We start from the raw sequence: 16,722 nt of genomic DNA on the forward strand, positions 1-16,722 counted from the left end.
TTATCACACTACCTACTTATAGATATAACACTACATAAATAACATTTTAAAAAATATATCTGAGTAAGTGGGTACTTATAAAAATTTACAGATATCTTCATTATAATTACCTATAAAGAATTAAATAATGTATAGGACTAGCAAGACGTGAAAGTTAGGTACTACAACACATTTCATATAAGTACACCGATCATCATCTTATACTCTGTAAGCTCCTCAGCTGGTCCTGTGTCTCGAACAAATCGCCTGAAAAGAAATCGTAATCTACTATCAATTATAAATCTATTCTCAAGTTCCATCATTAATCATCATCGTCATCAGCCAATAATCATCCACTGCTGGACATAGGCCTCTCCCAAGGAGCGCCACAACACTCGGTCCTCGGCCTTACTCGTCCGGCCACTACCGGCTACTCGCCCAAGGTCGTCGCTACAGCGGGCAGGAGGGCTTAATCTGTTGTATGAATATTATTGGTATGGGGTACCAACAAGGATTGCATTAGGATTGCAAGAGATTTTGGCTACCGATCAAGTTCCTAAAATCAGTAGCCGTGGGCGGAGAAGAAACTGTCTGGCATATTTCCAAGAACCGATGACAGTTGGTGCTAGACACAGGCCTCTCCCAAGGAGAACAACATCACCCGGTCCTCAACCTTCCTCATCCTACCACTCTCTACCGGTCCTCTGGATTTAAAATCGTCGATTCAGAGCAATGGAAGCATTCCAGTATTAAATTTGTTTTTCTACAAAGCTTTCCAAGACATAAAACTGAATACTTGCGTTAGGAGCCAGCACAAGAAGAAGCAGAAGACCAACAACTAACTCTCAAGCGTGCGGTTCCCCGTGAAGTCGAAGCTCCAGCTCATGTCCGGGGCGTCATCGCACGGCGCCACGGCCAGCTGGTGGTCCTCGTACTGCACCGCCAGGAGACACATGTGCAGGTACTCGTGGATGAGCCGCCCGCGCTCGTAGCGCCAGAACTTGGGGAGGAAGCGAAAGTGAAGGTTAAGTTTTAAATATGGCTTCTTCTTCAACCTATAAAATAACATAATTATAGAATTTTATTGATGGTGGCCTACGTTGCCTCTCTCAAAGCAGGCTACATGATGCGATCTAAATCTATCAGCGTCTAACCTTTACCAGCCACCCTTTACATAGGTATTGTACGTTTGACGAGCCGTGGGAAAAAATATATGGTGTGCTTTAACTTACCTGGTTAACATCTGGCTCATCTTCGTAGGAGCATGCAACCGCCTTTACTATGTGAAGCAGTGTCTTAGATCTACAACAGATAAAGTTATGGAAGTTTACACTAAGCCTAATAACTACAAATAAAGCCGGTAAAAATCCACTGCAGGAGATGTACCTCCTCAAGACTCGAAGGTCTTTGCCATAATCTTTAAGTTTGGAAGACTGGTTGCAGATATGTATCAAGTGTGATTTTGTGTAGTGACACAACTGGATCCCAAGACCAAACATATCACTCACACCTCCTGCACCGTTGTGAGACACCTCCTCTCGTTCCTCAAGGTGCCGGCGGCGGTGAGCGACCAGGCCTGCAGCCCCCGCAGCGGCGTGGCGCAGGCTTGCAGGGAGGTGGAGGGGATGCGCGCATTGAACTCGCTCACTTCTACACAGGTGCCGCTCGCATTGTTGCGGAGCCTGGGGGAGGAAGGTGGAGGATTATACAAACACAAATATGCTCATGACTGTAACCCCCGAAGGGGTATACAGAGACTCATTTAATAAGCGAGCCACCCGTTTTTCCCAGTAACTACATATGATTTCACGTCATAGGTTGCGAGCCGTATAGTTTTTGAATGGAGTACAATGCACTGTGGGTTCACTTCTATTTATTTATTACCTACCTGCCCCAAGCGATGACATCCTTCATGGGCATGAACCGGTCCTCGTACACATGGTCCATGTACCACTGGAAGCTCTTGCACTGGAGTCTCTCCCGGAGACGCTTGCGTGACGAGATGTCACCGATTATTGGGTTGTTCTGAAATTACTGGACACATTATTCTTCTTCCTATCGTCGCCTGCTGGACGTATAGCTGAACATAAAAGAGTAGAGAATAATTGAGGGCGTGGCAATCTAAGAAAGTGGCCACACTATTATAGTATAGAAAACGGACAAAAGTATCACGATACTTTAGCAGAAAAAATCAAAACGAGAAATGTTTCAAATAGGTATTTACTAATTATAAAATGCCACTTTTTGGGGAGGTTTATGTTAAGAGAAGAAATTAGTAGGGGAGAGGGGGGCAGTCTTGAATGAATTTCATTAAATCAAATAAACTGTAACTTTTATTTCATTGTGTATTTCATAATGTTTTTTTGCACTGAAACACGTGTTGGTTATCCCATTATGTAATTACTGTAGGAGAAAAGTGATAGTATCACACATCGATATTTTATTACAATTTTTTCTTGCTCAGGAAAAAGTTCAAATGTGCCCCGGCAATTCTTCTAAAATTGTGTTTACCGATTTTCCTGCAACAAATTATTTAATTGGTCAGAAAAGCAGTGACTTGCAAATTATTATGTCTGGGGAATTTATACCGACTCTTACGGTTATTCTTACACATATTTTTACAATAGGTACTCTAACACGGAGAGACCGACACACATAGACACCTACAGCTGTAAAACTTATCGATACCCTTTTTGAGTCGGGGGTTAGTAAAAAAGTATCTAGACCTGATGTTTTAACAACATTATTAGCATCCAGACCCTGATGTCATGTAACGTTTGACACTAGTATTTTCTAACCTCTATAAGAATAACAAATACACATTGAAAGGCATTCTATTACATCAAAATAGTACTTTTTTACAAGAAATATAAGCAATGTATGTTAATGGTTAGAAATTAAGTACCTACTTACCAGTATAAAACGCTGCTCTTTCATAAACATCGTATATATTGACTAATACTTCTCCAGCCTCATTCTCCGCCAAACATCGTAGGTAAACGCTGTAAATCATCTGTCTAGCTTCGCTGCGAATGGTTTTATTCATTTTCGCTTCGTGAACAAACTCAACAATCCACAAAACTCCAAAATTAAGCAAAATTCGATTTGTTTATACAGGAACAGGGCGAGTTTGACATTTAAACCATAGAAACAGACCACAAATCACAAGTTTTTTTTTATTGCCAGGTTTAAATGTGTTTAGTTTAAAAACATTAATCTCTACTCTTTTGTGTTCAGCTATAGGCCTCATTCAAAGCACGCCACTCAAAGCGATCCATAGCTTTCCGTATCTATAGCATTATATAGAAACGCTAAGACTTTATCGGCAATACAACAATACTGGAGTAACCATAACATCGTCAAAATAAACGAACCCGATACTCCGGATGATACAAGTAAAACATCTCCCTGTGGTGGTCCATCCAGACCTCGGCCAGCCGAGCGGTGTTGAGTAGGTGCTGGTTCAACCACGGCACGCGCCGCTCCAGGCGCAGGTTACGGTACACGTGGCCCACGCGCGAGCACGGCAGCATGTGGATTGAACCGCCACCTGGAAGTAACCGCAAGTTATGTCCATTTCCAACATTAAAGAAACGAGAACTAAAACCCTTCCTTCGTTGGAAAAGACCCGTGTTCCAGCAGTGGGGCCGTGATGGGTTGTGATGATGACAAAGGATGACAGCTAGGGTTATGCTAGGTAATTGATTAATTTTCCTATCATCGCTATGACGGCTTGGGTTATGCTAATGAATTATTTTTTATACATTTGCTATCGTTTTAAATGTGTGCCGCCTACGCTAGAGGATCCCAAGAAGCTCGGACTGCCAAATTTTAAGCGACCAGGATGGCAGGAAGTTAGTTATTGAGATATAAAAACGTCTATAAAACTAACACATCCAAATCCTGAAAGACATCTCAAGGTTCTCTCCCCCCCAGTCCTTGAACTGGTCGTCGTAGTCGCCGAGCTCGAAGAAGTACGAGCGATCCATCGCGAATAAGCCTCCAGCCATCACCGGAGTCCTAAAGCACAATAAAATTGCAATGAAATGAGTATATTGTAAAAACTAAGTACTTAAGTGGGTCATTCTACCAAACATCGATTTTTATGTTCGCGTGAAATAACTCTTAAAATATAATACCTAGACGTTAATAATGTACTATCACAATCAAGCCGGGATCGTGTTCTATGTGTTCTCCATAAAATATAATGAAAATTTTCATTATTTATTGAAAAAACCATATCGACACTATGTGATTTGTCACGTCGTGTCGATTGTTCGCGAGCGTGGTAGCACGGTTTGAGCAGCTATAAAAAAATATTGTGTAGAGATAGGATTATATTTCACATAATAAAATAAATTACAATACTTTTACTTATTCATAGTTAAATATTATATTTTTCCAACAATTAATTAAAAAAATACAGACCATTCTACAACCGTTATAAAAAAATAGTCACAAATGTCGACGTTCATAAATCACGATTTTATGAAGGTAAATATTTTACTCTGTGAACATATTTTTTTATTAATGGCAACTCTAAACCACACCTGTCATTGCCAAGTCTAAAATTTTCGTGGGGAATGAATAGTTTTTTTGTAATTCAAAATTCAATATACGTTCTACACCTGTGTCAAAGTTGACCTGTCACAAATGAGGAGGCTATAAAAAATAAATGGATCATTCAATTACAATTTTTGTTACTTGACTTAGTGAGTATGAGAGTACTTAGCACATTTTTAAAACATGCACAAGTTTAACATCATATTGAAGCTGATATGGCGTATTTTGTCGATGTTCTCACTAATGTCGATGTCACGCGTGATGAAAAATTGTTCGACAATTGTGATTTTGTTCGACACGAGGTGACAGATGCTTCTAGGACTTTGGTCAAATATCTATTAACTGTGTATTTTTTTTTCTATTGCTTATTGCATTCACTAATATAATTGTTTACCGAGATAAATATGTCAAAAAAGTTAACAGATGTATCAAACATGCGATGCAGGCGTTATTATATGTCTTGTCGACACTTGTGATTTTATTTGATCGACACAAGTGACTGTAGCTTGTAGTGTGTTGTGAAATTTCTGTTAATTATACTATATAATGTACCGATCTTTTTACCTAGGTTTAGGGTTTTTACCAAAATAGGGGTAAAGACGAAGTTAAAGCACAAGAAATACACGGTTTAAGTAATAAATATTAAAAATTAGTAAATTAATGCTAGAATAAGAAATTTGACAAAAACAATACAGTAATTATAGAAAATACTTTAAAAAAATAAAGTTTTTTAAAAAAAGGAGGCACCAGGATTAATGCAGATTATTTTAGACCATTAAAGGTTTACGATTATCAAATCAAACTTATTACAAAATGTGCTAAGGAAAAGACGGATGAAAAAAGCGATTCTGAGATTATTGATCTAAATAAAAATAAAATATTTGGAATAATAGTCCCAAATAATGTATTATTTTCATTTAATATGATTCCGATGACCTTGATTCATATTTATTTTGTAGTCACCTAATAAAACCTAAATTTCCACCATCAAAAAATTTCGACATTTGTGAAGACACTTTTGTCGAAATTTTTAATATATTTTTTAAACTTTTTTCAAAATATAATTTCAATAGACAAAAACATATTATGGTTTATATGTAATGAGAATAATATTATAGAATAAAGTTGAGAACCTTAAATGATTATTTTATGATAAAAAACATGGATTGTATCACCCATGTCGACTTCATAGTCACTCGTGTCTATTTAATAAAACAAAAAGTTCATATTTTTTCCTAAAATAATTCTACTATATCTCTGATTTTTTTATTTAATGTTCCCATCATTATGTAAAAGTTAAAAATCTACTTCAATATGCGTAAAAGTTGATTTTGTTTTTATTTATTTTTTTAATCCGTACGGTAGAATTACCCAAGTATTAATTAATACTGCTTGAGCAAGTATAGGTATAGGTAAGTAGCAGCTGTGGTAGCAGTAGCCTGTGTCTGGATAATGAAAGTCAATACCCTTTTGGCATTTCATCTCTGTTTTCACGGCGCATGTTTCCAACAGGCAGAAACCATATAAAGTTGCCTTCAAAGTCGAAACCACCAAGCTGCAAATGAAAAATGAGGTCAATTTACTCAACTAACCCACAAATAGTATCATTGTTAAGTCAATCCAAAATAAAATAATCAAATGCTCTCAATTTAAAGTCCCTGAAAACTTCCTACGCACAGGCAGGCCTGTGTCACTCCGCGCGTGGGCGGCGCAGGCGCCAGCCTGGCGCCTGCCCCATCGAGGGGGCGAATCTAGTCGGCTGCCGCAAGCGGAAGACGATACACGCGCGCGCTATTTGTTCCTATTTCGTACTAGTTTATTTTATTTATTTATAAATGTCGTATTTAGGTATTTATTAAAATTTATGAATAGAAAAATGGACATAAAAAGAAAAAAAACAGCAAAATACTGTGCCGTATTTAATTGCTTAAATACGGATCGTGATCCAATTTTTTTTTAGATTACCAAAAGATGCTGACAGGTAAAACTAATCTAAGTATTTTATTGATTTCTTCTACGTTCCTTATTTGAAATGAAATTAATCCGAACTACAAACCCTTTTTTTTCTCCACGTTGAACAAAGTCTATTCCAATTTTGTTTTCGTTAAAGTATTAAATTTACAGACACAACTACCTTCAAAATGTATTAATGAATCGATTATAAAATGTGCGCTGAGTGGGATTAGTGCTTAACGAAACTAACACGTTCTGTATCATAACATAAATTATATGCATAATATAAATAATAACGAAAAAAAAACATGTTTTCACAAAATTAAATGTTTTAGGTACTTAGATTCATACATATTTTATGTACTTCAAAATATCTTAACTATGAAATTGTTATTGTTTTTACTGGTTATTTTCAATAGAAAAAAAGTTTGGAATAGCTTTGTATTCTAAATTCAAATTAATTTTGTTTTAAAACATGACATTCTTTTTACAAAGTCCGTCCGTTGCTTAGTAAACGTTGTAGTCTGTGGTGCTGAGGCAACCCTAAGGTGGCTTCTTTTTCAATGCGTATAACCACGTATAACTTATTATGTACCGTAGTCCAGTGAAATAAGGCGCATATTCCCTCAAAAATTAATTGGTAGGTAAGTAAATAAAAACGTGTGCGGCTGGAACGCGATCTAAATTAGATCTTATTGCTTATGGGATGGAGTCATATTTCTTTGCAAGCCATTGCGAAGATGGACTTCTGTACCTGGTACTAGTTATTATTCTGTGGCACAGGTAGGAGGTTTTACTTAGCGCCTAGCGAGTCACCAAGCGAGTAGCTCAGTAAAACCAACGTTCTAGAATCTTCGTGAACGGCCGCATCTAGCTAGTCGCAAGAAAACCTCCTGTCCGTGCGGACGTGGCCTTAAACGTGCCTTACCTGATCACCATCCCCAATAGAGTAGTTCAAGTCCCAGTCCAGTGTGTCTATCTTGGGCACGGCGACCGCTGTTCTATCATCCTTCACGAGCTGCAGCAGCGGCCGCAGCCAGTCGTGCTGCCCCTCGCAGTGCGCGTCCAGAAACACCAGGACCGAGCCCGTGGCCTGTGCTGCGCCTACAGAGCGCGCTGTCGCCAGGCCCATGCTGGGGGAGCAGAGAATGTGGTCATAACTAGCAGCTAGTTGGAGCTTCTGCTGCGTCGACTGAGCGAGCAGTCGCCGTCGTGAGACCCATGCTGCGGAAGCAGAATGGTTACTCTAGCAGTGAGGCAGTGGCTTCGGAGGCGACTACTGCGTGCGCCGTGGTTAGACCCATGCTGGGGAGCAAAGGACATGGTCACCCTAGTACCACGCCAATGGCGCTTGCTGCGCCCACGGAGCGCGCCGCCGTGAGGCCCATGCTTGGGGAGCAGAGAATTTGGTCACACTAGTACCGATCCTATGGGTGCGGCAGCATCTACCGCGCCATGGTTAGGCCCATGCTGGAGTGGGAGAAGGAGGATGGATAGGTAGTGGGTATCATATTTAAAAGGGTGGTTAAAGGAAGGAGAAGGGAGAAGGTTATTGGTCGGTGGGTACATCCCGCCCGTCATCCTTTAATAACTGCCAGTTTCTATATCTCTATCTATCCATAACTGGTAGTTACTTTCATACGATTTTGACATAATCAAAAGTAACAATCTGTCAAAATCGTATGAAAGTAACTACTAGTTATAGATAGATAGAGTTATAGAAACTGGTAGTTAATTGTTAATTTGGCGGTTTAAATAGCGGAGATAAAACGAAAACGAAGTCTGAAATCTTCAGCGATGTGCTACGTAGATTCGTAGCAGCGTACTACGCCGTTGTCGTAGCAATCTCGTAGCCTCTTGTAAGTACTCGTGGCGTTAATATTTAGAACAGTTACTTATTTAATAAACATGCCTAATGCCTCGTTTAAAAGTTATAGGTATAATGACTAATTAATAAAATAACTACATAATAGCCATATGGCTGCATTACTGCACATATTGTGGTAGCATTTGACTTATCTACGAGTATAATTATTGATGACATATTCAGCTTTAAATACGAACAAATTTTCCGTGCTCAGCTTTCCTTTCATAGCTTATTATTTTAGCTTAGAAAACTCTTATTATGCAGGAAGTCTGTAAAGCTGTGAAGGTAGTTCCAGTAACTCCCGCACAGATGTCGCGCGCTGGCGCCTCGGTACATCGCGGTATGGTTTGGTTTCAGTTTTCAGTACATCACTTACAGGGAAATTCCGCACATCAAGACTGCTTTTGAAATATTATATTTATATAATATATTTATAATAATTATTATCACCCTTAATTAATGTTGTAGCAACACGACATAGTATTACTTACTTGTCTATTTTTTGAAGAACGGCGAGAATAAAATTCTCTTCCGTTCTATTAAAATCTAGTAACTACTTACATAAAAATTAATTAAGAATATAGTTAGTGAATAGTGAAGTCAAATCAGTAGGTCAAAATAGTATAGATGCCTTTAGTCAACTCCTGTGGCTGTAGGTATATACATATTGTAGAGAATAATACAAACATTAGTAAAAAAGGACTAGGTTTATAGCCCACGAGCAGGTGGCCAACTCAATAACCTCCTGACACCTGGCGTGCTATGAGTAGGACATTGAAAAAAAATATAATATATAATTTAAAAATACCTATATTAAAAGTTTTATTGAGTATTCCTGTTATTCCTTTAAAGTTTTATAAAGTACCTACCTATCCCTAAAACAATTTGTTCTTTGACAAAGCGACAAAACAGTTCAGTAGTATTTTTTTTTTAATTTTTTAAAAATTTATTTACAATGTATACATTTATACCTCTCGGGGTCAGGAGGATAAAAGCCATCAGCTTGTAGTCGTTTGCTGCAGAACATAGCCCTCTCCCAAGAAGGCCACAAAAATCTACCATTGGCCTTCTTCCAACAGCTGTCAGAGGTCCAGTGGGCGTCCCAATTTACAATTTCCAGTGTTCTCCACTCGAGAACTCGTCTACCCCAACTAACTCGATTCTTTGGCAGCTACAAACTAGCCCACAGCAACTTCAACCTTCACATCTCTAGGCGCGAATTACACAGAAAGGGCATAAGGCGAAGGCGCGGCGCAGGCATCTTGCCGCTTCAAAACGTTTCAATTCAAAATGTAGGTAAGCGGCACGTTGTTAATATACTCAAGCGGCGTGGCACAGGCACGTCATTTTGCCTGCGCCTCGCCTTCGCCTTTTGCCTTTTCAGTGTAATTCGCGCCTAACTCCACAAACCGCTCTGGTAGCCGGATGAGCCTGACCCGGCGCGGCAGGCGCGTGTCGACGTAGCGCTGCAGCGGCGCGCCCAGCTCCGCCAGCGTGGAGTTGTCGTCCACCAGCAGGACCTCCTTCACGTACAGGTACGGGTCTGACGGGTCTTGGCCTGGGTAGCCTGTGGAGGGACGACGGGTGGTGGAAAGGTGGCTTTAGTCACTGAGTCTAGAAGGGTACTCTATCAGTAAAGTTCTACATGGGAAGTGGTATTCAAGTAAAAATTACAGTGATGCTGAATTTGCAGTGCAATAAATTTACTTACATTTGAATATACATGGAATTTTATTTATGAAAATACTGACAGGAGTGACAGGGATAACTAAGCCGGAGAGTCTCATACTTTATTTGCATTCTGCTGGGTATTGGGAGGTAAGAACAGCTCTCACAGTGATCTTAGCAGTCCCTTACTTCCTCACATCCCCGAAGTCACAAGACAGTTGAAGGAAACCTACTAACACCTTATAAATACTCTTCAAATCCTTTAACAACAGAAACCTCACGAGGTTCCTAAAGAACCTCAGTGACAGTAAAGAGTAGGTCTCACCCAACTCCCCGCTCCCCGGCCGCACCAGCCCAAACCAGGGCTGGTCGCGGCGGCAGGCCCCCAGCGCGTTCCACACCGTGCGCAGCAGCGTGGACCGCTGCTCGTTGTGGAAGATCACCACCACGGAGGCGGAGGGCAGGCTCGCGTCGTACCGGAGCGGCAGGCAGGCCGGGTGGCGCACGTCTGTGGATACGTGAAAAAGTAAGGATAGCGGGCAAAAATGTATCCACCGACCTACACGACACGACATAGATCAGAGCCCGTAGTATAAATTTTCATCGTGAACGTGTAGTAGAATTCATCGAGTTGCAGTGGCATCGAGTGGCGGTTGGCAGCAGAACTAAAATTTTCCTACAAATCGAGTAATTTTACTTCACGTTCACGATGAAAATTCATGCTAAGGGGTCTTGTCGTTATTGATACGTCATCCTGAAGGAGTCTACACACCAAACCCGCCGACACAGCCCGGCGGCTTGGTGTCGGCGACCCAAACCCGCCAACCCGCCAACATGTGTCATGGGGCTGTGTCGGTGAGTGTCGGCGGCAAGAAATCAGTACAACTTTTTTAGTACTTGCACGCGCGGGTACGAGTCGCCGACATGATTCTTGAAACAAAGTCGCCGACACCAAGCCGCCGGGCTGTGTCGGCGGGTCGGCGGGTTTGGTGTGTAGAGTCCTTTAAATAGCGGAGATAAAACGAAAACAAATGATGAAATTGTCGCTAAACTGAAATCTTCAGCTGTGCTACGCAGATTCGTAGCCTCGTAGCAGCGTACTACGCCGTTGTCGTAGCAATCTCGTAGCATCTTGAAAGTAGTCGTGGCTAATTCGGTGCTTATTTCATAAACATGCCGAATTGCCTGGTTATTAAGTTATAGTAAATAAAATTACTACATAACAGCCATGTATACCAACTGAATACTGTACGAATTTTCCCGGAACAGGTTTTCTTCCATAGTTTATTATTTATGCTCTGAAAACCCTGAATTTCCCTTGACCTGTATGAAATAGTTCCAGTAACCCCCGCACAGATGTCGCGCGCTGGCGCCTCGGTACATCGCGGTATGGTTTGGTTTCAGATTACAGTACATCACTTACAGGGATGAATCACACAGCAAGACTGCATATATTTAAAAATATGTTTTTTTCTTGATAATATAAAATAGATCTTGTAGTAAAAATGATACTTTTTGAAGAACGCCCAGAATAACGTTCTCATGCGTTCTAGTAAATCTAGTAAGTATATTAAATTAAGAATATACTTAACTAAGTCAAAATCAGTAGGTAATAGATGCATTGAACTCCTGTATATACTGTAGAGAATAATACAAAACGTAGTGTTTTTTTTTCCTCAGTGAATACAAACATTACTTAAAATACTAAAAAAAAATAATTCCATAGTAAAAGTCACGTGACCAACAAAGTTTCTATGGAAAATGTTTTTTTTTTCTCGAATTTTCAAATTCTGATTTTAGTTTCGGGCTTAGATATGACATGCTGCACATGTAGGTTTCGGCTTAGTATACCCTTTTTGCAACACCCTGTAGAAAAGGATAATGTAGGTATCAAAGTCAAAGTCAATAATTTTTATTCATCGTATAAATATAAAATTTTCTGATGAACATCAATTTTTACAAACTACTCTCCGTTCGGATAAGGGGGGCTCTTTCTGTCTAAGGAGAAGAACGGAGGCAAGAAACTTCTGAGCCATCTTTTCAAAAATATCTTTATCTAGCTAGGTCTGTTTGTTAATTGTTAACATTGTTTTAATAAGGTTTTATTTAACCATTCTCAAATTGGTTTCAATTCAACCGATTAAAAGTTGCAACGTAAAAGTAGTTATCGATATCGATCCATCCATCCATTCCATACTGGATATTGCCTTTCCAGCAAAAAGTATTATAACTAGTTACGGCTACCAGCAATTAACTCAGTGTGTGAGTATTGATGCGTAAATATGTATACCTACCTACTGAGTGTTTTGTAGATCTTTACAGCTGGAAGTAGGTAATTTCATGATACACCAAGTTTGCCAAGGTCATTATAACAAAAATTGTTCAAATCGAATGACCTGCTTTCGGAGTTGCACCTATGAAACTCTCCCTGTATAAGTACCTACTTAACTAACTTAGTCGAATAAAACATGGATTGTTTCCCAGTGGGAAATACATAAGGCCCGTTGAAATATGCATCTGCATCAAGCAACAGACATGAGAAAGTACTTAATATGTAGTTTAGTCTCCTGATGATGAACACCTGCTGAGTTGCTGACAACAATCAACAACACACCAGTAAAAGTAGGATGACCAAATGGTGAAGTACTTAGTGCCATGAAATAGTCGCTAAACTGAAATCTTCAGCGATGTGCTACGTACATTCGTAGCTTCGTAGCAGCGTACTACGCCGTTGTCGTAGCAATCTCGTAGCATCTTAAAAGTACTCGTGGCGACTAGTTATTATTCTGTGTCTTGGCGTTAATTTAGTTCTAATTCATAAAAATGCCTTATACATAGCACATTAAGGAACATCTATGAAGCATTTGAATACTCTACGAGTATGATTATTGATTACATTGAGCTTAAATACATATTATGTACGAATTTTCGTGTTTCATTTTGTGTAACCTGTGTAAAATAGTTCCAGTAATCCCCGCACAGATGTCGCGCGCTGGCGCCTCGGTACATCGCGGTATGGTTTGGTTTCAGTTTTCAGTACATAAATTACAGGGATACTTCGCACAACAAGACTGCATATTAATAATATATAATGTACATATGTATATCTTCGTAAAACATGTTGTTTTAACACAAAATATATATATCAGGTAAACTTCCTATTTTTGAAGAACGGCGAGAATAACTCTCATACGTTCTAGTAAATGTAGTAAATATAAAGTATATAAAACTAAGAATAAACTTATATCACTTATATGTAATGGTAATATATACATACTTACATACATTGTAGATGCCTTTAACTCCTGTAGGTATACGGGGTGTTGCAAAATGTTGAAATACTTACTATGATAATTCTAATGATTTGATGAGAATGCACCATATTTGTATGATTGCTAAAAGAACACCCTGATTTATGCCGCGCGTGTAAGTAGGCACCTCATGATACACCAAGATTCCCAAGGTCATTATATCAATTATTTTTCGAAACGAATAGCTCGGTGACCTGCTTTCGGATGTGCACCTATGAAACTCATCCTGTATAAGTACTAGTTTAACTTAGTCTAACAAAACATGGATTGTTTGACTTCACAATCATATTGATCATTTTATTCCGTTTTTGCACACCCGTACTTTTTATCTTTGTACCTCCTGCAGGTTGACTGGCAGAAAATGCTTTATGTCCACCTGTTGTACATTATTACTATTGTAAATTGTGCAATAAAGTATAAATACCTACATAAGGCCCGTTGAAATAATTATGCATCTGCATTAAGCAACATAACATGAGAAAGTAGTGTGATGACCAAATGGTGTAGTGGTTAGCGACCCTGACTGCTATGCCGAAGGTCCCGGGTTCGATCCCCGGCCGGGGCAGAGACATATTTGTACTCGGGTCTTGGTAGGTAATATTATGTACTTAAGTATAGTTATTATAATGTGTCTATCTACGTATCTGTGTAGGTAGATACAAATAACAGCTGTCCGATGACCATAATATTACAGGCTCTGCCTAGTTTGCAGTCGGATAGCGGTGTCTAAGATATCCCCACATACAATATAACTACTTATTATTATTATTATTATTAGGTACCTGTAAAAGTCCTATTAAACGGAATGACGTCACTCATTTCGCTCTGGTGGATCAAACTCCTCGCCACGTCGCGCTTCATCAGACTGCTGGTGAAGCGCTTGCGCACCAGGCCGCCTATGAGCTGGTGGTCCACGCGAGACTCGTCCGCCAGCAGCTGCTGCTCCAGCGCGTCGAGGTGGCTGTGTCTGTCGAGGAGCCGATGCACGGCCAGTGCGGTCGCTGTCAGCGCGAGGAGGAGCAAGGGCTTCCATCTCCTGGTGAGCGTGGGTTTGATGGAGGTGATGAGGTAGGCTCGTTGAGCTTTGTATAGGTTTCTCATTGTTTGTTAAGTTTGTTTTGATTTCATATTGGCTCATCAACCAATAATATTCTAGTCTATGATCAACCACACCACCATGACACCACCACACCACAACATTCTGACAACATTCCTACATCATAGACAGAGAAAATAAAACAAAACGAGTTCCTCTGTGTGACTGTGAAGTGTGTGTTATTGTTTTAGAGTTCCAGAGACTGTTGTATAAGTCGTAGATAGCTGAAAGGAGTTATTGCTGAGATATTTAACAGTTTTTCAGGTTCAAAATGGGTTTAAAGTACCTAACTACCATTACTAACTACCAGCCTTGATTTCAAGTATCTAACTAGTTAAGGTCAACCGGGGCCATTGCGCCACAATACTTTGACTTTCATATTCATTTGATCATAACAAACAGACTATACGCCCTATTAAGCTATAACTTATGATACATATTAGGAAATTTTATCTAGTTTCATATTTTGATGCAATTTTGTAGAATTTTAAATATCTTCTACGTGTAAACGACGTTTCTACAAAAAATGGGATTTTTAGGCGCAATAACCCCTAGTGGGGCTAATGCCTCTTTCACTAGTTTTGTGTGCTTGGAAGAGGTTTTTACAAGTTTAAGTAGATATAATGTATAGATTTACTATTAACGTAGCTAATTATTAGCTTGTAAACTAAATACTGCGATTAGTTAAGGAGAATCAGTTGATCAAACATTTTTGGGGCTATGGCGCCTACGAAGCCTAATTTCTTGTAGTGGCATTTACCCCATCCAAGATTCCAGGGGTGCTCAACATTTTATTTATGAATACTTTATTGGACTCGTTCGCTTACGCTTGAAGCAAACACTCGCATTTCTTATCGCATAATATATTTCGCTCTCATAAAAGAAGAACTAGTGATGGGAAACGTTCATCACCGACCAACTATCGATAATAATCGCCACCGCGACTAGCATCATGGAAAACTACCTGATCAGGACCTCGTCAACTGGCTCTCTCTCTAGTAAGAGACCAGCCGATGGCGATCCCGAAAAATGGCAAAGTCCGAAGCGCACCGCCTTGGCTACTGCGGCACCAAAGATTAAGACATCAGCTTCAACCTCAAACCGCTTCGACACCCTGCAGCCTGACCAAATACTGGATGGGAACTCTCGAACAACTGTGAGTACAAAACCGAAAAATTCCCGCATTCCCCCGATTGTGTTAAGCATAAAACCTGACTGGACCCATAGATCCATCCAAGAATTGGTCTCAAGCTATGCAAAGAATTTTCATTTGAAGTATCGAGCCAATAACAAGGTCGCTATTTATCCTTATTCTGCAACTAGTCACCAGGCTATTAAAGAGGGTCTGTTGAACAAAGCTGATTTTCACACATTTACGCGTAAGGATGAAAAAACCTTTAAAGCCGTTATTCGTGGCCTTCCATCAAATGTTGAAGAAGACCTCCCAGAAGAACTCGCATCCCTTGGCTTCCCTGGATGCAAAGTCACCAAATTAAGAACCCCAGCATCATCTGTCCAGTCATCCAACGCGCTGTTTCTCGTTCAATTCCCCACCGAAACTGAAATCTCGAAATTCAAAAAAACACGCTTCATCTGCAGCTGCGTAGTTGAAATCGAGAAGTTCAAACCAAAACATCAACATGGAACACAATGCTACAGATGTCAAAACTTTGGTCATACGTCAAGGAACTGCAACCTGGCCCCACGATGCATTAAGTGTACCGGAAACCACCTGTCAAAGGACTGCTCCAAGAAAGACCGCGACGAACTCCCAGAATGTTGCAACTGCAAAGATCAACATGCAGCTAACTACCGCTTGTGCCCTGCTCGCCAGGCATACCTAAACCGGACCCAAAACCTACGAGGTAACAAGGTTCAGTCACAAAACACAAAAAAACCCCTGGGCCCTCGTATCCCAAGCACCAACCAATTCACATGGGCGCAAGTAGCGTCTAACTCAATTGGGCTGGCTGGGTCAAAATCCTCAATCAATGATTTCCAGCCCCCACAGCAGCACCACCCAAAATTCATAAATCAAGTACCAGATCCAACTGTGATGGAGATGCTTCAAATCTTGAATGTCCTAAGGTCAATCAAATCAGAATTCTTAGAGTGCAAATCCATGCTTGATAAAGTCATACTGATTCTGAGTCATCTCGGTCACAGTGTCTGAATCCAAAGAAATCAAAATCCTATCATGGAACGCTGACGGCGTACGCACTAAATTACATGAACTCTTAGACCTAGCTACATCTGAACTATGTACTGATATCATTGCCTTATGT

General features: G+C 40.0%; 2 protein-coding genes across 2 annotated transcripts; both read right to left on the reverse strand.

The window, feature by feature from the left end:
- Positions 1-29: 29 nt before the first annotated feature.
- On the reverse strand, positions 30-3,996 carry LOC105384295 (polypeptide N-acetylgalactosaminyltransferase 1-like). The gene is made up of 7 exons (XM_048633417.1): positions 3,872-3,996; positions 3,354-3,529; positions 1,868-2,004; positions 1,488-1,661; positions 1,212-1,281; positions 823-979; positions 30-264 (listed from the first exon to the last, which is right to left on the reverse strand). Exons 1-7 carry the CDS (start codon positions 3,987-3,989, stop codon positions 194-196), a joined length of 903 nt encoding a protein of 300 aa, XP_048489374.1. The 5' UTR covers positions 3,990-3,996; the 3' UTR covers positions 30-193.
- A 2,005-nt stretch (positions 3,997-6,001) lies between these two features.
- LOC119691410 (polypeptide N-acetylgalactosaminyltransferase 1-like) lies at positions 6,002-14,538 on the reverse strand. Its single transcript, XM_048622658.1, has 5 exons — positions 14,124-14,538; positions 10,356-10,538; positions 9,773-9,929; positions 7,424-7,628; positions 6,002-6,097 (listed from the first exon to the last, which is right to left on the reverse strand). The coding sequence occupies exons 1-5, from the start codon at positions 14,440-14,442 to the stop codon at positions 6,002-6,004; spliced, it is 960 nt and encodes a 319-aa protein (XP_048478615.1). The 5' UTR covers positions 14,443-14,538.
- Between the last annotated feature and the right edge of the window lie 2,184 nt (positions 14,539-16,722).

The sequence above is a fragment of the Plutella xylostella genome, chromosome 2 (assembly GCF_932276165.1).
Source record: "Plutella xylostella chromosome 2, ilPluXylo3.1, whole genome shotgun sequence".
NCBI lineage: Eukaryota > Metazoa > Arthropoda > Insecta > Lepidoptera > Plutellidae > Plutella > Plutella xylostella.